At 44.0% G+C, this 22,216-nt stretch overlaps 1 protein-coding gene across 2 annotated transcripts in view; it reads left to right on the top strand.

Annotated features, from left to right (window-relative positions):
• The window catches only part of SWIP (strumpellin and WASH-interacting protein), a 944,327-nt gene that overhangs the window by 331,862 nt on the left and 590,249 nt on the right, over positions 1 to 22,216 (top strand). For both annotated transcript variants that reach the window (XM_067099922.1, XM_067099923.1), the window contains 2 exons: positions 9,875 to 9,973; positions 10,115 to 10,348. In XM_067099922.1, coding sequence (XP_066956023.1) covers positions 9,875 to 9,973; positions 10,115 to 10,348 — 333 coding nt within the window. The remainder of the gene's footprint in view (positions 1 to 9,874; positions 9,974 to 10,114; positions 10,349 to 22,216) is intronic.

Below are 22,216 nucleotides of genomic sequence, written 5' to 3'. Positions count from 1 at the left end.
TATTTGCATAATACCATCCATATGTATATATCAATGATTATAAAAAAATATATATATATATATATATATATATATATATATAATACATATATATATATATATATATATATATATATATATATTATATATATATATATAAAGGGATTTTGACAAAGGAAAAATCTATTTCTGAGGGAGGCCCTGTGTCACCCGGTGAAATTCCATACTAACACGAATTTCTAGGTATAAATATTGCTAAATATACCAGAGAAAAAGCTTTTCAGGAATGCTGGAGTTACTACCCACAGATCGAGCACCTCCTAATGAAGATGTCGGTATAACCAATGGGTGAGTGAAGGATCACAACCACAGAGCCACGCTCGATTGACATCCCCATGTCAAATCCCCGGGAAGAGCGAGTGCCGCATCAGCGCCCACACTCACCCGCCCGCCAAGAGGAAAAACACATGCTATGGAAAAATAGATTTAATTATGATATCTCATCAAGGAAAATTAGATTTAATAACAGGTGACACAGGGACTCCCTCAGAAATAGATTTTCCTTTGTCAAAATCCTTTTCTGAGCTCGTCCCTGTGTCACCATGTGGAACAACACACACCCAACATTATAAAGACACAATGAAAATAAAACTTAATCTAAGAACAAAGTAGAATGACAAAAATACAATACAATTAGGTGGAATAAAGGGCCCCTACAACCTAATGGTATAAACAGTAAATATAAACTTAAATCTAAGAACAATGAGATATATACAAAACTAGGAATTGAGGTACATGAAGCAAAATAAAAACAAAACAAACAAGTACTTCTAACTTAATCTAAAACCACAGCATATCAAAACCAATCAACAAGACAAACAATAGCCAGGTAATACCAGTATCGATTATGAGGAGCAAGGCAGTGAGGCATGATTGATCCAGAAAGGCAGGCAGAGAAATAAATGAGGCAGGCGGGGGGGGGAAGGAAAGGGATTAAGGATAATTAAGGTGGGAGATGACACTCCCCACAGCCACTGTAGAAAATTTCAGAGCTTGAGTGATTTTAAATAGTGGCGTTTAAACACTAGAGGTGATTTCCATCCCGTATATACTTGGTAAGTTCAGCAAAATCCATATTATGAAAATAATTAGTAGAGGTAGCTACTGCACGGATATCATGAACCTTTGGGACTGAATCTGGGTTGGCTTGTTTAATAAAATACAGAATTTGTTGTCTTATAGCGTTTCAACGAAAGAGTTCCACCTTTTTCCCTGATAAAAAGAGGACCAGACTTATACTGTGGAGTTCTTTGTAGGTAAGACTTTAAGGTATGTACTGGACATAAGGACTGGTCCTGAGGAAGAGGCACCACCTTCCAGGGGACCACCTGTCCTGAGGGTCTTCATTCTTAGCTAGGAACTTATGATCAGGGAAAGGAGGACTTCTCAGACGGGAGGAAATCAACATGATCATCACCTCTAGTGAGGGCCGACAGCTCTGAAATTCTGGCACCTGAAGCCAAGCTAATCAGAAACAAGGTTTTCCTTAACAGATCCAGATAAGAGCATTGTGAGTTATCAATGTCAGTGGCTAATTTCAAAACATCGTTGAGGAACCAGGTAACGGAATGTGGGCGTGTTACCGGCCTCAAACGGGCGCATGCTCTAGGGATGGAGAAGTATGAATCTGTAAGGTCAATTTTGAAACCATACAAAAATACCTTCTTTAGGGCTGATTTAGCTGTAGTAATAGTGGCGGGCAAGGCCTTTTTCAAACAATGACCTAAAGAAAGTAACCGCTAGGTTAGTAGTCATAGTTTGAGCTCCAGATGCCTTTAAAAAGGATGCCAGTTTTTGACTGCTGAATCATACTGTCTGAGAGTAGAATCTCTCTTATCAGATTCTAGAAACAGAGTGTTGACGGGGTCAATGTTTGCTCCTTTTTGCAGCAAACTTTATAAAGTCCATAAAACCAGTGCATTCTGAATTCTTGAGGAAGCTGACACAGTCTTTGTTTGTACTACTTGGGTCAGTCTGGGTTTGGGTATCTGATGACACCGCAACTTGAGTTCCTGGAGCAGAGGGAACCAGTTGCTCTTCGGCCAATAGGGAGCTACCAGAGCTAATTGGCCGTTGAATGACCTGAGTTTGTGCAGAACTTTCAACAACATGTTTATTGGGGGAAACAAGTAGATCCTCTCCCAACAGTTCCAATCTATGGACATCGCATCCGTGGCGAAGGCCTGGGGTCCAGGTTGGGAGCCACATAACAGGGAAGTTTGTGATTGTTCTCCGTGGCGAACAGATCCACTTGGAGTCCCGGAACCCGGCGGTGGATCCAATTGAACGACTCCCCGTCCAGAGACCACTCCGTCTCCAACGGAGTAGTCCTGGACAGGAGTCCGCCACCACGTTCCCGCACCCCGCTAGGTGGGTGGCTGACAAATGCCAGCTGTGCTTGTTCGCCAGAGAGAAGATAGCTACCATCACCTGGTTTACGCGACCTGATTTGGAGCCGCCCCTGTTGATGCAATGAACCACCACGGCGCTGTCCAACACCAGCCTGATGTGAATCTGGCCAGCGGGGCAAAGTTTCTTGAGAGTTAGAAACACTGCCATAGCTTCCAAGGTGTTTATATGAAACTGTTGGAACATTGTAGACCATGTCCCTTGAACTTTTTGTTTTGGTGAGTACCCTCCCCAGCCGCTTAATGAAGCGTCCGTGTGGATTACCAATGCCGGAGGGGGAAATTGGAGTGGAACCGACTTTGACAGGCCACTGGCTGTGGACCATGGGCGGAGCCTTGTTTTCAAGATTCGCGGGATTGAAGAGACCCTGTCTCTGAGCCTGACATTGGCTCGTCTCCGCCACACTTTGTTTATATCTTTTAGTTTCGCTTTTAAGAGCAGGTCCGTCACTGAGGCAAACTGAAGGGAGCCGAGAATTCTCTCTTGAGACCGGCGGGATGCTGCTTTGTCCTTCAAAAATTTCCTGGTAGCAGCGGCAATCTCCTTCCGCTTGGACGGCGGGAGAGATAGCCTGTACGAGGACAGGTCCCACTGGAGACCTAGCCACTGAAACCGGGATTCGGAGTCAGGCGGGACTTCTCCTGTTCAACTGAAAGCCTAACGACTCCAGGAACTTGATCACTATGGCTGTAGCCTTTCGGCACTCCTGAACTGTTGCAGCCCAGATTATCCAATCTTCCAGGTAAGCCGCCAGGGAGATCCCCCGGGACCGCAGTTGCTGAACGACTGTTTCCGCCAGTTTGTAAAAATTCTGGGGCTACATTGAGTCCGAAAGGCATGACTCTGAAGGAGTAGGCTTGTTTCCCGAGTTTGAAACCCAGGAAGGGAGAGAAGCAACCGGGACGTGATAGTATGCGTCTGAGAGATCGATAGAGGTGGTGACGGCTCCACGCGGTAGTAGAGTCCGTACTTGAGCCACCGTAAGCATGCGAAACTTGTCGCATCTTATGTAGCGATTTAGACGTGACAGATCTAGAATCACTCTTTGTTGATCGAAATCTTTCTTTGGAACAGTGAACAACCTGCCTTGAAATTTGAGGTGCCTTACTTCCTTTATTGCTCTCTTGTTGAGAAGCTCCGTCACAAAATCCTGTAGGGTTTTGGAGGGAGTTGGTGTAAAACCTGGTCAGGGAGGGGGATCCTGATCCAGCTCCAACCCAGACCTTGGACACAATACTGTGTGCCCAGGGACTGAAGGACCACTGGTCTCTGAACCAGTAAAGGCGACCACCTACCTGACTGGTCTCAGTGGGAGGAAGAGGGTTTGTTTCTCTACCACGGCCTGATTTTTCCCCGGGAGGCAGATCCAGCTCTGCCTCTGTATGGGGCTCGACCTCTAACCCCCTTGCGCTTCTATTAAGGCCGTGAAAGACCCCACGGCCCTCATAGGTGGAATTGTATGCTGGAGAGGAGACGTACGATGGTGCAGCAAGGGATTGGGCTGGTTGAACCAGCACGTATTGATGGGGTTGAGCCTTGGAGGTGGAGGGTTGGCCCACCGCCGAGACTGGGACAGCCTGAACCATTGTCTGGGGATGAGGCCTCCTGTGCCTCCTGAACGCGTTTCCCCGACTTACCCTGGGAGCTGCCAGCTCAGGGGTTTTCCGCTGAAGGCGGAGATACCCCAACGAGCGAGGCTTTGATTGGCCCTGGTAGCCTCGCTCAGGACTTGTGAGACTTCATTCTCTGGGAATAGATTAATCCCCCAGATGGAACTCTTCATGAGCTTGTTAGGCTCATGACGAATGGTGGCATCCGCGAAAATGAATTTGCGGCACTCCAACTTCGCCACCATGAAGTCATACAGGTCTGACTGAAAACCTGCTAACAGGGATTTAGCCAGAACCTGAAACAGCTGCTCGTCTGCACAGGAGACGGCGACTGCTTCTGACAGACACAAGGAATTCAAGGACCGGCTCAGTCTAGTCCGTGCCTCAAACTCCGCCTTCAGGAGAGCTTCCGGGAGTTTAGGAAGCTGCTCGCTGAACTGAGAGGACGCACAGAAAGCATCCAACTTACCCACTGTAAAAGTGGACGGGGCGTCCCTCCAAAACTCCTCACCTCCCGGGAATACCAGGGATGTGGAGTCCGTCTCCCTAAGCTGAGGCAAGGGTTTGCCTTCGAAGCAAGCCTGAGCCGTCGCCAAAGCAACCTTGTTCTGGCAGGGAGTGGGCAACTTATCTCCCAGGGAAAACATTGTGTAGTTGCCCTTAAACGGAGTGAGTTTCGTATTCTCTGCCTGCCATTCTGTAAGAGTGCGCAGCAGAGCAGATTGGGCCTGGTCCCTAGGGAAGATCACCGTCTCCTTAGGGACCTTGAAGATCACCCAGGCTTCCTCCGTCAGCCTAAAGCCCTTGTCAGGAGGGTCCACTCCTCCAGACGTCTCGTGCCCAGACCCTCGATAGTCAGGGTATCCTCGTGGCGAATGGCACGAAGAGCAAAACGCCACGGGTTTCCTACATCAAAAGGAGGGAGGGAGGCAGTATCAGGGATCTGGTAACTAGGTCCGGCACCGCCGGAGCGCGCCATATCGGCAATAAGATTCTCCTGACTCTGCAACCTCTCCGCCAGCTTAGAAAGCTTAGAGTCGACCTCCAAAGAGAACTTAGCAAGCAACATCCCGGCAAACGCCTCAGGGTCAAAGGGAGGCTGGCGAGGAGGGCTGGGTCTGGCCGCCCTCTTACTCGCTCCTTTGCCCGAGGTTCCTGATTTGCTCCCGGAGGCCAAAGGTACGGCAACCTTTGCCTTCGACGGGGGGAAAGGGGATGCCTTGCGGGAAGACGAGGACTTGAAGCCCTTCGCCTTCCACGACGTCTTCAACTTGGGGACAGTAGATGGAGCGCTGTCCCTCAAGATAGAGGACTTAGAGAAGCCCTGAAAAGAAGAGGTAGAGGATGAAGGGGAATCAAAGAGGGCGCCCGCCCCCGCTGCCTCACTTACCTCACCACCTACCTGGTCCTGCTCAGTATTCATTGGCTCCAGGTCCAAGTCCAGAGCGGCGACGTCCTCCGAAACCTCCGCGTAAAGAGTTTCTTCTAGGAGTGGCTGGGTCACGACCCGGATCTGCTCGATGATGGGTGCGGCCACGTCAGCTGGTACGGCCGCAGCGATCCGGGCTCCGGGGTAGAGCAGATCTCTCCATTTCTCGTCGAGGACGTAGGGTTTCCCTGACGGGACGTTTCTCCCAAACCCAGCCACCCAGGCGCGGAGAGACACAAGGGACTCCTTCTTGGAGGACTCGTCGGCCTGAAAGGGGAGCAGGGAATGAAGGGGAGGCTAATAAATACCGTAAATAATATAAGCGTAAAAACACAAAATATAGCAACACAGTAAGCTGTAACTAACATGAAGATGGAAAGCAATCAGCTTACCGACTCGTCCTGGATGCACCCGCAAAGAGCAAAGCACACCTCGCAGCCCTCCGGGTGCCAGACGATCAAGTCATCAAGCCGGACCGCACAGCCAGCGTGGGTCCGACACACCACATGCCCGTAGGGTTGGTGGAGGGTAGCAGTACACCCGGGCTCCTCACAACGAACAGTCTGTAAGTGTAAACAGTAAATGAGCTTACCTTTCTTAGAAACTTAAACTAAACAGGCAAGGGTATTTCAATGTACCACCAGAGTACTCCGGCGGAATGAAAAAACCCTGTCAGAGACGGGCCTACTAGAAAAGTAACTTAAAATTAAGGTAAGCAGGAAACCCCCCCCCCGACTGCCGAAATACTCCGGCAGAACGAGGGAGCCGAATCAACGGGACCTTCACCGCAAGGGGTGCTGGGAACAGGACGGCGGAACCCAAGGGTAAGATCACCGGACTCTATAACCATAACAGAAATAAACAAATAAATATATATCCGACGGCAGGGTGAGCTGCCGGGAAAAATATAAAAACACATATCCGCCGGCAGGGTGAGCCGCCGGGAAAAACATAAATGCATACATATATAGAGGATGGTAACATAATCGGTTAACAAAGATATACAAATCCACATTCCCCGAGTCCGGTACCACCTCTCCGGGATCTCAAGCCTCTACCGCTAGAGAACAAAAGAAGGGTGAGGCTACCAAACACCACAATCCACCAGGGCAGGTGTAAGCGCCGGTCAACCCAACCAGAGTATCTCGAACGCCGGAGCGAACACGGGACAAGGCTGAGAAGAGAAACCCTGAGAAAGATCGAAAACCTGCTCGATCCTAGGAGAGCGGGTTGACGAAGCACGGGGCTCAGCAAAATGCCACCTGGGACCAGCCCTGGGAGGGAGCGAATCCCTCCACCAGGAAAGATCCCACAACTCGGAGTGGAAGTCGGACACCGACATCACCCGCATGAGAAGATGACAAAGAGCTGGACCAGAGTAAATCAGGGTAAGGGGGGGAGGGGGGATGGTGGGACAGGGAAGGGAGTAGGCCAGAGCAGAGGAAAACAGGAGACTGGGGAAGAGCTCACCCGCTCAACTGCATGATACCAGCTGGGGAAATCATGGCCTACTCCGAGAAGGAAAGGGAAGGGGAAAACGACTAAGACCTCCATACTCTCACCCCACACATAGGCGTAGCCTATGACATAAAATAAAGGGGGAGAAGGAAAGGGGGAACGATGGGGGCAGCAGGGAGAGAAATTCCCAGTCGAAGACCAGCCAGAGCCGAACGTAAGGGAATGCTATAAAAGCATGGAGGAGACACACCCACAGAAAAAACCTCAACCCCTCCGTAAAGGAGGGGGAAGAAAGTAGGGTCTCACTCTGCCACCCAAACAATGGTCAGAGGAAGGCACGACAACAGAAACTCCCTCCACCTGCTGACCCTCTCCTCTCGCCTAACCTAACTCAGGTGAAAGGGAGAGCAGGAGGTCAAAGGCGCAATAAGAAGCCTAACATACACTAGGCTACAATAAATAAGCTAACCAAAATAATTCACCATCATATGTGCAAAAATAATAAAATAAAATAAAATAATTTTGTGCTTGTGCTAGGCGCATAGCCTAACCGAGGGAGGGGACAGGGTGAGCCTGACGTCCCCACGGAACTAGACAATTGAAAACAGTTAACAACATGGTGTCGAGCACTAGCAAAATAATAATAAAATAATTATAATTATAAAGCTAAAACTGTCCAAGAGGAAACATCCTGGGGAGTTACCTAAGCTGGAAGAGGACGGGAACCCGATGCGAGAACCCCGAAGATACGGATCAAAAACATTATCGTTAGAGAGACACCGAAACAACCCAGCTTAGGAAAAGCCACCAGGATGAATCCTAGGGGAATAAAGATAAGACATGAGCCGACAAGGAAAAACCCAAACAGAACAAGCTGGACGGGTAAACCTCACGGACAACATGGCTGGCTGGGGGACGCCGTAGCGTCATAACAAAGCCACGTATAATTAACAATTACGGGCTAAGACAGCCAAACTTATCATAAAAACCCCACAATAAGATGGTACTTAACTTGGAAACGGTAAAGCTGCTCGACGACATGCTTGCAGATGAAATTAAGGGCAAAACACAAGCCAAACAGAAAAAACAAATCGCAAGATCAAGTGCTAGAAATGGAATGAGTTCAGATGGTGCTGGAGTCGCCGCTTGGTGGGCGGGTGAGCGTGGGCGCTGGTATGGCACCTCGCTCTTCCCGGGGATCTTGACATGGGGATGTCTATCGAGCGTGGCTCTGTGGTTGTGATCCTTCACTCACCCTTGGTTATACCGACATCTTCATTAGGAGATGCTCAATCTGGGGTAGTAACTCCAGCATTCCTGAAAGCTTTTTCTCTGGTATATTTAGCAATATTTATACCTAGAAATTCGTGTTAGTATGGAATTTCACCGGCTGACACGGGGCTGAACTCAGAAATATATATATATATATATATATATATATATATATATATATATATATATATATATATATATATATATATATATATATATATATATATATATATATATATATATATATATATATATATATATATATATATATATATATATATATATATATATATATATATATATATATATATATATATATATATATATATATATATATATATATATATATATATATATATATATATATATATATATATATATATATATATATATATATATATATATATATATATATATATATATATATATATATATATATATATATATATATATATATATATATATATATATATATATATATATATATATATATATATGTATATATATATATATATATATATATATATATATATATATATATATATATATATATATATATACTATATATATACATATATATATATACACATGTACTGTATATATACCCCTATATATTTGGGGATGGATGTACCACAATCCCCGTGAATAGCTAAATAGGAGGCATGAATACTTGACACACCTCTAAAAATGCTTATAACTGCCTATTTTGATAGTTCAAACACCAAAAAAACCCTCAAAAAACCCTTATACCCGAGTATTTTAATAGTTTTATCATAAAAAATGCATTTAGTTCCAAAAATAATATGAAAATATGTATTTGGTAACGAAAATATGAAAATACAATCATTAATTAATATTTCGCTATGAAAAATACTGTGACTAGGCGAATTTTCTGCTAATATATGTTCCGTAGAAAAATCCGCAAATCAGTGAGTCTGTGAATCTTTAACTGTGAATAGGCGGGGGTTGACTGTATAGGCAGTCCTCACTTATTGGCGGCATCGAGTAATGGTGATCTCGTTTTACGGTACTTGGTTAACCACATTGTTAACCAGATTTTTTACATTGGTAATCGGTTTATTGGCATTGGTAAGCAGTTTATCAGCCCCAGTAAGCAGTTAATGGTGCTGATAAGTGGTTTATTGGCACTTATAATGTTGTAAATGTCATTAATTACCAAAATTATCAGCAATTTTTGGTTATTGGCGATTTTTGGTTAGTGGCTCTTGGCCAGGAACAGAACTCTCGCTGTTACCTGGGGACTGCCCGTATATATATATACAGTGCATATATATATATATAGGCAGTCCCCAGCTAATGGCGATCGGGGTTTACAGTGCTTGTCTAGTGACGAAAATCGATAATTTTTTGTGCCAAAAATCGCCGATAATTGGGTATTGGCACTAATACATACTTAACAGAGGAGCCAATAACCGAAAATCTGCACTTTTCGGTGCCAATAAGCCCCAAAGATCTTTGAAAAAGCGCCGAAAATTGTGGCTAGCAGCGATTTTCAGTTATCATCATGCCCTCAGAACGGAACCTCCACCAATAATTGGGGACTGCCTTTATATATATAATATATTTTTTACTCAGCTTTTATTGCTTACATCATTTATGCCCAGACTTATGTAAGTTGTTTTTATTCATTAAACAGGTTTGTGGCTGGGCAGTCAATCTGGATGCAGCTTCAAAAAAACACTCTAGCCAGATGAAAAATCAAGACCTTAGTCAACGTGCATCTCTGTTATTACAGGTGGGTTTTACTGTCTAAGTTGGTTTTTCATTATAATTTTAAGAGACTCTATGAATGTCAGTGTATATCCTGAGCATTCATTAATTTTAGCTAAATATTCAAATGGTTTTAGGGCTTGAAATTATTTTCTCTCACCTACAGGGTATGATTCTAGCACATACAGTAAAATACAGCATCGAAACAATTTTGAACCTCCACACAACTCTAGGACGGCCCATGGGTAAAGCCTGTGCATTAAGTGTGTGCAGTTTAATAGAATCTCTGAAGGCTATTGAGAACACCTACAACCATCATAAAACACTCCTAGCAGAATCTTTACCTCACGTGATCCAGTACCTCACCTGCCAGGTGCTCACCATTGTCACTGCTGCTAAGGTAATGTATCATCAATTTCTTATTTTGATTTTATTATTAGGGATTTTGCAAGGGTTTTTGCTAAAGTTTTGTGAAGGATATCAGACAGCTTCTAGCAGAAATATAGTTAGTGTTGGTAATTTTAAAAAATTAGAATTTGGTCTGTGAAGCCTTGTAGAATCGCTTTATATGGGATGCAAATGTGTCGGGGAGAAATTTTCGTTGATGAATGGATTCTCCTTGAGTTTGTGGTTTATAGATTTTAGACTTTTTATCTTTCCCAAATCTTGATAGCAAGGGTTGGAGTCAGGAAATGCATCCATTCATAAAACATTGGCCAAAAATTGTGAAATGAGGCCTTCAGTGAGTAAGAAAGACCTGGAAAAGGCTCATGAAAAACAGCAGCCTCAACTATGTATAGATTTGTTCCATGACAAGAGGAGGAAAGTGGAGAAAGGGAATAGGGATTATATTAATGATGTTGAAGGCTGAATTTCTTCTCTGTATTTATATGCTGCAAGAACCAGTCAAAGTGCCCTGAACTCTGTAGCTCTACTTTTTATCCAATATCAAACTATAACAAGCAACAGGGTTGTGCATTGCTTCATTCATTCTTTGGCAAAATGTTCAGCTGTGGGATCCATCTCTTCAAAATGTACACAAAGGTCTGCTGTATCTTGATAATGGTGAATCATTGTGGCTCTGCTTATGGAGCCTGCTCCTCATGTAATGCCGCTGATTGTGTAGCTTCACCAACTCCTCGTTCATCAGCGGCTTCTTGTTTGTCTCAGATAACAAGATGAAATCCACCTCCTCCATAGCCATTTTTAGCTCACTGCTCAACATCACCAAGGCTTTGCTCATGTCCACCTTGGCAAAGCCCTTGGAATTGCGAACAAATTGAGGGCACAGCTTCCCAATGCTTTTCATACTCATGGCCAAAATTTCACTCTAAGCATTGTTTATATTCAGGACTGTAGTCTGTAAGCATTCTCACAGGGTAACATCACTTGAAGATGGCAGTTATCCCTTAGTCCATCAGTTGCAAGGCAGTGTTGGGAGGTAGGTAAACAACAAGGATGCTTGAGTGAAAATTGACAAAGTTTTTCTGGATCGGGGTCCCGTGTCAGCCGGTGAAATAATCCATTCAGCACTTATTTCTAGGTAATTCTGTTGCTAGATACCAGAGAAAAGCTAAATGTAAAGCTGGGGTTACTACCCCCAGAGCGAGCTCCAAGAAATGGAGTCGTATATGGTAAAGGGTGAGATTGTCACAATCACGGGACCCTGCCCTATAAAGATTCCCAATGTCAAAAGTCCCAACGAGAGAGATGCCGATACAAGCCCATGCACTACTCGTGGACTGTACACAAGGCAACACTAGTCTCATTCCATTTTAGCACGCGATTTCATTCACACGTAATTTCGTTGTGATCCTTATTTTGTGCTCTATTTTGGCATTTTTTTGGCATTCTCGCAAGGTTCTTCTTCAACAACTTGAGTACCAGTGTTTTATTGTTTTTTAGGCGATTGAGGCTCCTTATTTTCCTTTAGTTTAATAATTAAAGGGATTTATAACGCCCGTCTCGATCTCCTCTCACGACGTCTCATGACCTCTCTTGGTCTTGGGTCAGCACATTTGTTTTGTTTTATTTATTAGTATCCCTTTTTGTTTGGGATATTTTCCCAATTAATGATTCCTAACTTTAGTGGGTTTGATTAATTTTATGTTTGTTCTGTACCCCTTTACTACGAGAAGTGCTGTTTAGCGTTTAGGCTACGAGCTACCCCCTCGGGCCCATTCGCTTTTTATCATGGCTTCATTACGGGTAGTGATGTTTAGTGTTTAGCGTTTAGGCTACGAGCTACCCCCTCGGGCCCATTCGCTTTTTATCATGGCTTCATTACGGGAAGTGCTGTTTAGCGTTTAGGCTACGAGCTACCCCCTCGGGCCCATTCGCTTTTTATCATGTCTTCATTACGAGAAGTGATGTTTAGCGTTTAGGCTACGAGCTACCCCCTCGGGCCCATTCGCTTATTATCATGGCTTCATTATGCCTTAATTTTGTCCCACACTTCTCTTAGCCTTTGGGGATCTTATTTTCATTGGTACTGTTACGGTTTTTACTTTGTTTTTATAATTTTGTTTATTTTGTGAATTTTGTGTTCCCTTCCTGGTCAAGTGCTGTCTTGCTGTTTAGGCTACGTGGTTCCCCCTCGGGCCTATTCGCTTATTATTTTGGCTTTATTTTGCCTTATTTTAGACTCTCACTTCTCTAAGCTTATGGGAACATGATTTTCATTGGTACATTTAAGTTTTGACCTTGTGCTCGGATGCTTTTGAATTTTGTTAATTATTTTGGGTACTTTCATTTAACTGGAGGTCGGCCATTTCCCTTCACGTTCATGTCGTGTTGGGCCTGCCTATCCTCCTACATGTACCTTATAGAAAATTTTTGTTTTATTATGCATTATTTGAGTTATTAGTTAGCCTTTACCCCTCTCCTAGGCTTCCTTCCTTTGCATCGCCTCAGTTAGGTTAGCCTAGGGTTTGGCTATAGCACTTTTTCCCTTCGGGGAAAAATCGTTAAGGGAGGGGCGATCTCGATCTGTACGTATGAGTTTCATGTATGTGATCTCGTTCTGTACATATGTGTTTTATGTCTGGTGCTTCCCTTTGTTTGGTTTTGGCTTGGATATATTGCCTACGTCCACCCTCTCCCTGTTTCGGCTTTTCACTTAGGCTAATGTTCCTAATAAGTTAAGCTGGAATAGCGAGGGTTTACCTGCGTAGCCTATCCTAGTTCAATCCTTCTTTGGGTTGCTTACCAATGGTGACCGGGAGTGCTCTCCCACTCCTGTTCACACTCCTTTTACCGACTATATATATATTATTTTGTGGTTTTGAGAATCCCCCTTCTCCCCTTTTATCCTTTGCTCTCTTGCTCCCCTTGGTTCGTTTTCAAGGTTTGTTAACTTTCCAAGGCTTGAGAGCAATTTATCCTTATTTTGTGCTGTAGCCTACATCCCCTCCCTCTGCATTGATTGGTTGTCCCTTGGTGTGTCTGACCTTATCGGTTGGCACTCCACCTGGACCTGGAGGTGACCGGGAGTGCTCTCCCCACTCCTGTTCACACTCCTTTTGCCTTTCTTTGCTCTCCTGGCCGTAGAGGTTTTTGCCCTTCCTCTCCTTTTCTCTCGCTCTTGTCGTGCAACACAGCTCACATAGCGAGGGGATCTATGAGATCTCTGGGCGCCCGGGGAGTGCTGTCCCACCCCTGGTCGCTACTTTGGGTTACCAACCTCCTGGCATATCCTTCCCCCTTCCTTTTACGTCGACTGTTTCCCTTCGTGGTGCTTCCTACAGGTTCGCACCTCACTGTTGGGATCTCATACGAGGCCAGTTAGCGTTTTCCACCTAACTGTCTTCTATTTTATTTACTTTCGGCGTTTCCCCTCCATTTTGCTACTACCTGTTTGGTGTTTCGTTATCTTGTTGGGCGCTCTCCTTGCTTACTGCTCGGCGATTTTAGTGTTTAGCGGTCGGGCGTTTATTCCCCCCACCGCTATCACTTCCGTTCAGGATATCCTCCTCCGGGGTTTTCCTCTCTTGGCTCTGAGTGCGCCCACTTCCGAACAGTTCATAACCTTCCCTATGTTTATATCCGTCACATATTGTTAAAACATGGTCACTCCGAATGTTCCGTTGACTCTGTTTTTATGTCTATGAGTTTTGTCCTGTTAGCCCAGTTTTCTCTCCGGTTTTCTCCGGGGATTTTCCTGGTCTGACTAGGCTAAGTTGCTGCTACGGTACTCTGCTCCGGCATCCGTTCCAGCATGCCCACTTCTCATACGTTTTCAGCTGGTTTTGTCGAGTGCAGGAATGCTCCGCTATCCTGCAACAAGCCAGCGGTCACGGAGTCTATAGTTCCCATTCCGGTGCGCAGTCTGTTTTGGAGAATTTATAGTTTGGCACGGAAGGTTGTGAAGTACGCTATGCTCTCCCGAGCAGACTTCTTGATGAACCCGTAGGGTTTTATATACACCTGTCGGTTTCGTCTCCGCCAAACTCCACCTCATGTGGCTTATTCTTGGCTCGGAAGGTTGTAAAAGTACGCTATGCTCTCTCCGAGCAGGCTACTTGATGAATCCGTAGGTTTTATTTACACCAGTCGGTTTTATCTCCGCAGGCTACCTGAAACGCCCGCTCTAACGGAGTGGCAGGCGGAGAATTCCAAGTTCACGCCAGCTGTGGGGTCTTACTTCGCCAAACTCCGTGTTCTCTTTGAGAGCCCTGCTTCCTACCCCTTGTGCTCCGAATGTGAGACAAAGCCCCCCTTATCAACAGGCTTGTTCCCGAAAATAAACCGCTGGCGCATTTCCGGAGACAGATATCACAGATACGTTCACAATGAATCTTCTAACCCCGGACTATGCTTTTCTAATTTATTCAGACTCATTGCAATGGATCACAGCTCCTAAGCTTCGGAGTCAATTCCCGGAAGCTGAAACAGGTGTAAGTCAGGCTTGCCAGGCCCTGGAATTCTTTTGACTTTAACAGAAACAATGTCTGTGGTATATAATGGCGGTTCTGAGGTTGTTTCGGGTCCTGATAAAATCTCTCTTGTCAGGTTTTCTGCAGGTCTCTTATCAACGCTTTATTTCATCAGTCGGTTGGACAGCTGAAAACACTTTTTCGCCAGCCACATTCCGCCTTGAGCCGAAAAAAATCTTATGAACAGTTTCACCTGGAGAATTAATCTTTTCCCCAGGTGGGCGTTTTACTGGTCCGTCCGGGGCTACTAATGTTAATCAGAGCCTCCGTTCTCGTGGGTGTCTACCTTATGGGCGGAAACAATCTGATCTTGCCGGGCCCTATCCCAAGTCCGGCAAGAAGTTCATGTAGTTCAAGCGCCCCCCTGCTCAGGCGGTGGTGCAGGCTCTTCAGGTTCCTGCCCCTGGACAACCGTCAGCCTCTCACTCCCAGCCTTCACCTCAATGTGTGCGGGTTCAGCCAACACATCAGCCCCTTGTAACACCCCCGTGTGTCTCTGCCTCCCCCTTGTGCCTCCGCCGGAGTTTTCTTTGCTTCATACGAAAACCCAAGGAAAGAATTTTCACTAGAAATTCTGCCAGAGGCTCTGACCCTCGGGGTTATCATAGGAGCAGGGAAGCATCCTGCTCCTCTCCGAGAAATTGGGAAGGCATACGCTTCAGGGGAGACAATCAAGCCTCCTCCCTGTAGTATTTCTCATATGGGTGGGAGGCTGTACCATTTTTCGGGGCCACTGGAACTTCAGTCCCTGGGCCCAGAGTATAGTTATCAAGGCCCGGGGTGGAGCTGGACTGTTTGTCCCCCTCCCCCAATCAGGTTCAGTCAGCTTCCAGCCAGAGTTCTGGAGGACTTTGTGAATGGCCTGTCAGGCTTTTTCAGTCTGCCAGGGAAGTTCCCTTCCACTGGAAAATTTTTCCGTTCGTGTCCCGTTTATTTTCCTCATTCAATGCGGCAAGTCTCGGTTGCTTTCAGTCTTGTGGGTTCGGATCCTACTGCTCCGTGGAGCCGTAACCACCTCTATAGACCTTTCCGACGCTTCCTTTCACATCTTGGTTGCAGAAAGGTTCTATCCCTTCTTGGGATTCAGACTCGGGGAGCAGGCGTACCCTTTCAGGTTCATGCCCTCCTCAGTGCAGCCCCGAGAGTCTTTGCCAGTTTGAACAGTACCGTAGTTCAACAGCTCCGGTATTAGAAGGTTATGCTAGCCGCATATTTAGTTGCCTGGCTCATTTGGGCACCCAGCGTCGGGAATTGCCTGAGGGTGCCAGTCATTATAATCGGTTTTCTAGAATCTCTGGGCTTCTAAGTACACAGGAAGGAATCCCACCTGATTCCGGAGGGTAGCCTTCAGTAGTTGTGAATCCAGTGGAAGCGGAAAGAGATAGCAAGGGCGACCTAACATTTCATCAACACAAGCATACCTCTCGCCGTGCCCAAGAAAAGGTCTTGGGCTCTCTCCAGTTTGCTTCAGTGACGGTTCTCCTTCTGAAGTCAAAACTGGAGTTTATAACCAGGGTATGGCGGAGTTAGGGACGTGTCTCCCTGATTCCTGTTTGAATAGTGGCCTCCGGCCTTGCACAACTGTCAAGTGCTTATCGAAGTCAGTTCCTCTCCAGCTTTCCCCTCCGGCTTCAGTATTCCACACCGACACCTCTCTGGGCGGGTGGAGTGGATATTTTTTGGCCCCATGAAGTACATGGAACTTAGTCGGTCACGTTCCGGCAGTTCCATATCAACGCTTTGGAGGGCTGTGGCAGTCTTCCTGTCCTTGGGAAACTTCTTCCTCCCAAGAGGTTTCATTTTAGGCTGGTTCTGAACAAAACAGCAATAGTGCGCTGCGTAAACAAGTGGGTTCGAACTCGAGTTGCTTCATTCAGGTTATGGTTCATTCTTCTCCATAACCAACAGACACAAGTGCCTCTGTCTGCCACCCTTCTCGTAGGGGTCCAAAAGGTCACTACTTTTTCCCTATCCAGGGCCTCCCCCCTGGTGCTGGAATAGTCCTTAGATGGAGTGTCATTCAGGTAGTCTTGTGACCTTTCCTGGACCTGGAAGTAGGTCTGTTTGCAACCCAATTCAGCCACAAACTATCAAGCTGTCACGACTGGTATAAACTCAGCCTGATCGTCAGCCCCCTCAAAGTTCTGATGCCCTGGCTTTGTGGTCTTTGTGAATCTTACAGTTTAGGAGGAAACTGATCTTGGTCCTGTTATTACTGTTTTCCTAAAATCAGTCAAGGGATCCTACTCTACTGCAGTATGGTTCTGCAGTTAAGTAACTAGCACTCTTCACATAGTTTTCGAAGCTACAGTAATGATGCGGCTGCATTGGCCCGAGGAAAGTGTTTTGTTGGAACCAGACTCACAGGCTCTTAACTTTCATCCCTAAGGTCTGTGTTCGTCTGAGACCAGTATTCCGTCCACATTCGGTTTCCTGGTCTTTGAGTAATGTATCGGAGTTAGCCCGGTAACCAACAATCATCTTGTTCTTACCTTTCCTTGTTGGGGAAGACCCAAAAATTTTTAATCAGCTTAGCTTCTAGTGTTAGTTTTCCTGTACTGTCTGCCCTGTCTAGCGGAACCAATCATTTTGGTTTCCCCTCATCAGGGGTAGTTTTCATCGAAGTGTTTCCTCACCCTAACTTTCTATCTACAGTTGAAGGTCCTCATTTTCGGTGGTCACCTTGGAAAGTACTCCCCTTTTACAAGGTCTGTTTCTGTGCCCAGTTTTTTTCTCCTTACAGGCTTTTTAGACAGGACCTCGCAATTTTGTCAGATCCTCTCTTTTTTAAAAAAGGGGGTTACTGTCATTGTGTCTGCTATTAGGCAGAAAGTATTTTCTTAATACAAGCCTATTCAGGTTCAATTCTAAAGCTCATGATCTTAGACGGTGACCACTTACATTATTTTCATTACATGAATTTAGAGGACCTTACTAATGTTCAGGGTAGAATTCTCCTAGTTTTCAACGTCTCTATTTAAGTCTTTAATAGCATAAGAATGATGTTTATTTCTCTGTTATTATTTCACCGGCTGACACGGGACCCGATCCAGAAAAGGATTTTGACAAAGGAAAAATCTATTTCTGGGAGGGGCCCGTGTCACCTGGTGACCCACCCCTGTTTTTCATTCTCTCCCTCCCATGGTAAACATCATTCTAGTGGGGTGGGTGCTAACATGGAATGCGACTAGTGTTGCCTTGTGTACAGTCCACGAGTAGTGCATGGGCTTGTATCGGCACCTCTCTCGTTGGGACTTTTGACATTGGGAATCTTTATAGGCCAGGGTCCCGTGATTGTGACAATCTCACCCTTTACCATATACGACTCCATTTCTTGGAGCTCGCTCTGGGGGTAGTAACCCCAGCTTTACATTTAGCTTTTCTCTGGTATCTAGCAACGGAATTACCTAGAAATAAGTGCTGAATGGATTATTTCACCGGGTGACACGGGTCCCTCCCCAGAAATAGATTTTTCCTTTGTCAAAATCCTTTTGTTGGTAGCCAGGAGTGTTGTCCAAAATAAGGATATTAAAGGTTATGTCTTTTCTTACAATAATTTTTGACTGCTGGCACAGTATGGTTGAAGAACGAATTCTTAAAAATAGTGATGGTCACCTAAGCCTTGGGATTTGACATCCATAAAATTAGGAGGGAGGCCTTGGAGATGTTCAGTGCTCAAGGATTCTCCACATGATACACCAGCAGTGGCCCTAGATTAAAGCCAACTGCACAATTGCCTTCCAACAAAGAGTCCAATGGTGTTTTGCAGCCTTAAAGTTTTTCATAGTCTTTTTGCCCTTGGATAGTCTAGTGTTGTCTTCTGGTAAAGACCAGTCTTATCCAGATTAAATATTTGTTCTGGAAGACAGTGCTGCTCATCAGTTGTTTGCCAACAAGGCAGGGAATTCAGATGCTGTTAACTAATTGGTCATTGTTCTTTCACATTGGATGGAAGTGAAGATTATATCACTGCTCGAACTGTAAAAACCATCCTGAAATTCCCTTGAATTCTGTCTTTCTCCTTGTGAAACATTGAGGTGTGCAAAGAAAGACATCATTCTCTCTTGAATTAGTTGCTTATGGGGATATGCAGACAAGTCTACCTCTCAATCCAAAGAGAAAGGAGCTGTTTCATGTCTTTGTAGATCTTAATGCTTTTGTTTTGTTGATGATGGTGTTGTTCTTCATCCCTGGAGCATCATCTTTTGGCGCTCGTTACCATGTGTGCCTTGTCATGAATGATTGATGATACTGTCGTATGATGCAAGCCAAGAGAACAAGATATGGTGACAAATATTTCACCAGTACTGTATCGTAGTGTTCTATTGTAATCATAGTAATTTCCAACAGTAGTGAATTATGCTTAGTAGCACTATCAGCTGAAAGTTGGAACTATTACAGCTGACTGTCTTTATGACAATATTTTTTTTATGTTTTAAGCTTTTAAATGGGCTTTTCTCTGTATACATTGAAATACTGTACAGGTATATTATATGTTTTAACATTTGTTTTTATGTGATTAAGTACTTTTCTATTGGTTTTTGTATTTTTATGGCTGAATGCTGGAACTATGAATGCACTGCATACTGTACAGCCAGACGTCATGTAAATAAGACTACTGTATTCCTAATTTGTCACTTTTATAGGCCACATCAAAAATTTATTTGGACATTGCAAAATTTTTAAACCTTCTAAGTATGTGACTGATGGACCCTCCTGTAAGTAGATGTAGTACTTAGTCCTCCAAAGTTGTGAGATTGTCATCCCTATACTCCTGTATTTTAGGGCATGTCATGACATAGTGATGAAGTGTATGTCCATCAGTTTCATTGCATACAGTAAACCCCCTGTATTCGTGGGGGATGCATACTGCACCCCCCTTCGAATAGCTAGAATCTACGAATACTTAAAATCCCTTTAAAAACACTTAGAACGGCCTATTTTGATAGTTTAAACACAAAAAAACGCTATAAATGCTTATACCTGAGTATTTTAATAGTTTTATCACAAAGAGTGCATTTAGTCATGAAAATGATATGAAAATAAAGTAATTAGTGAATATTTCTCAGTGAAAAATACTGCGAATGGGTGAGTTTTCCGATAATAATGGGTAGATACGTTCCACAGAGAAATCCACGAATACATGAGTCCGTGAATAGTGAGACCACGAATACGGGCCGTTTACTGTATTCAACAGTCACTTGTGCTGCCCTCCTTGCTTTCCATGACCTGCCATGGGTAGCTGTATCCTAATCTTAATCTAGCAAACACCAGCTCTTTATGTCTACTAACCCTTTTTTCCATATGTATATGTGGTGTTATTGAACTGAATTGATCTGCTTTACTCCCTCTCTATCTGCTGCCATGCTAGTTTCCAATATCTGAAGATTCCTGATCCTTGTTTTTATCTGCTTTATTGATAACCCAAGGTTGTAGTCAGTGGTGTCCTTTAGAGCAGCCTCTTTAGCCAGCTCATCTGCCCTTTCATTACCAGTTATCCCAATGTGAGAGGGAACCCACATGAACATGACCTTTATGCCCCTTACTGTCAGTTTCCTTATTTTCCTTTTAACTTCATTGACTAATTTTTCATACACAGAGACCTTGCTAGTTTTTAAGGACTGTATGGCAGACATGCTGTCAGTGATTATTAAGGAATCATTACCCCTCTGATTGATTTGTGTCAAAAACAAAAGCAAGGCCATCAGTTCAGTCTGTGTGGATGAAGCTCAGTCTTGTATCCTGACCTTTATGTCTACTTCTGAGTTAAAGGCACCAGCACGTCCCGTGTCTGTACTCACTGATCCATCACAGTAGAGCTGGTCTGTGTATCCTCCCCTTTTCATATTTTCTTCTATTGCTACTTGATAATTTTACAAGGTGGTATGTCTACAGTCATGTTAATGGACATGCATTCCCATGGAGGAAGTGGTTGTCCAAATGTGTTTGTTAACAGATCAAAATCTGCGACATTGTAATTCTGAATATTGTACAGTATCTGTAGCTATTACTGCAGTCCAGCTGTTCCCTGCTATTTCCTCCAATCCAATAGCATTCAGTAGTTCTGTCTTTGGAAGAGAGTCTCTGTCATCTCTCAGCACTTTAATGCCAATAACAGTGTTGATATCTCTAATTTCTTCTGCTATCAATGTTAGTCCTAACTGTGTCCTCATATTCAATACCCTTGCAGTTACTGGACAGCCTAAGGGAGAGAGAAACTGGTACTGTGTATATTGAAGCCTATAACACATGTGCACACACACACACACACTCCTCCCCTTTTTTTATTTTACACTATTCTCATTTTCATTTTTACTGTATTTTCTCATTTTTTAAATTTTTTTGTGTTATGTCATAATTTTACTGCATAAAATAAGAAAAAAAATCATTTACAACCCAAAAGAGATAGAAACACATTCAGTATCCCCGAGCATGTGTGTTTCATACACACACATACAAATACTCCTTCCCTTATGGTTGCACAAAGGGAAGAAGAGTTATTAATAGTTCAGTGGGTTGCCAGTGCCTATGACAGTTCATGACAAAATTTGTATATTTTTTAATTAATGTTGTACTGTGAAAGTGAACATGAGTATTACAGATGACATGTATCAACAGTGATAAAGTATTTTCCTGGTATGGTACTAACATCTATAAACCATCTATAATCACTGTATGAACAGTATACTGCAGGCTAGCTTGGTGACAAGTGTGGATTTATATTATAATGTTATGATAATAGTTACCCCTTCATTCATTGGAACTACCATTACTTTGTTTTTCTCACAAATGTTAGATGTGCTAATTATTTGTAATAACTTAGGCAGCACAACTAATGTGAATAGGTTAGCTTGGGAACAAGGATGTAGCCATAATGCTGTATATGGGTTTTTGTTGTTTAAGACAGTAGCCATGTATTACATACTGTATATGATTACTACTTAAATTTTTTGCCCTAAAAGTAAATTCTTGAATGTTACGCCATTCCATTAGGCCAAAGCTAACTGTATAGTGTAAATCTAATTGCAATTTTATGATTTGTTTACCGGGCCCAGGCTACTCGCAAGCCGCCAGTAAATAATTTTGCCATAAAAGTAAATTCTTGAATGCTATGCCATTCCATTAGGCCAAAGCTAATTGTATAGTGTAAATCTAATTTGCAATTTTATGATTTGTTTACCTGGCCTAGGCTACTCGCGAGCCGCCAGTAAATTTTGCCATAAAAGTAAATTCTTGAATGTTACGCTGTTCCATTAGGCCAAAACTTTTGCAAATCTATTATTTGTTTACCGGGCCTAGGCTACTAGGCTGCAGGTAAAGCTGTAGGCTACATA

Source organism: Macrobrachium rosenbergii, chromosome 56, assembly GCF_040412425.1.
Source record: "Macrobrachium rosenbergii isolate ZJJX-2024 chromosome 56, ASM4041242v1, whole genome shotgun sequence".
In the NCBI taxonomy this organism is placed as follows: Eukaryota; Metazoa; Arthropoda; class Malacostraca; order Decapoda; family Palaemonidae; genus Macrobrachium; species Macrobrachium rosenbergii.
The sequence above is the reverse complement of the archived record's forward strand: the minus strand, read 5'-3'. Positions and strand labels throughout refer to the sequence as shown.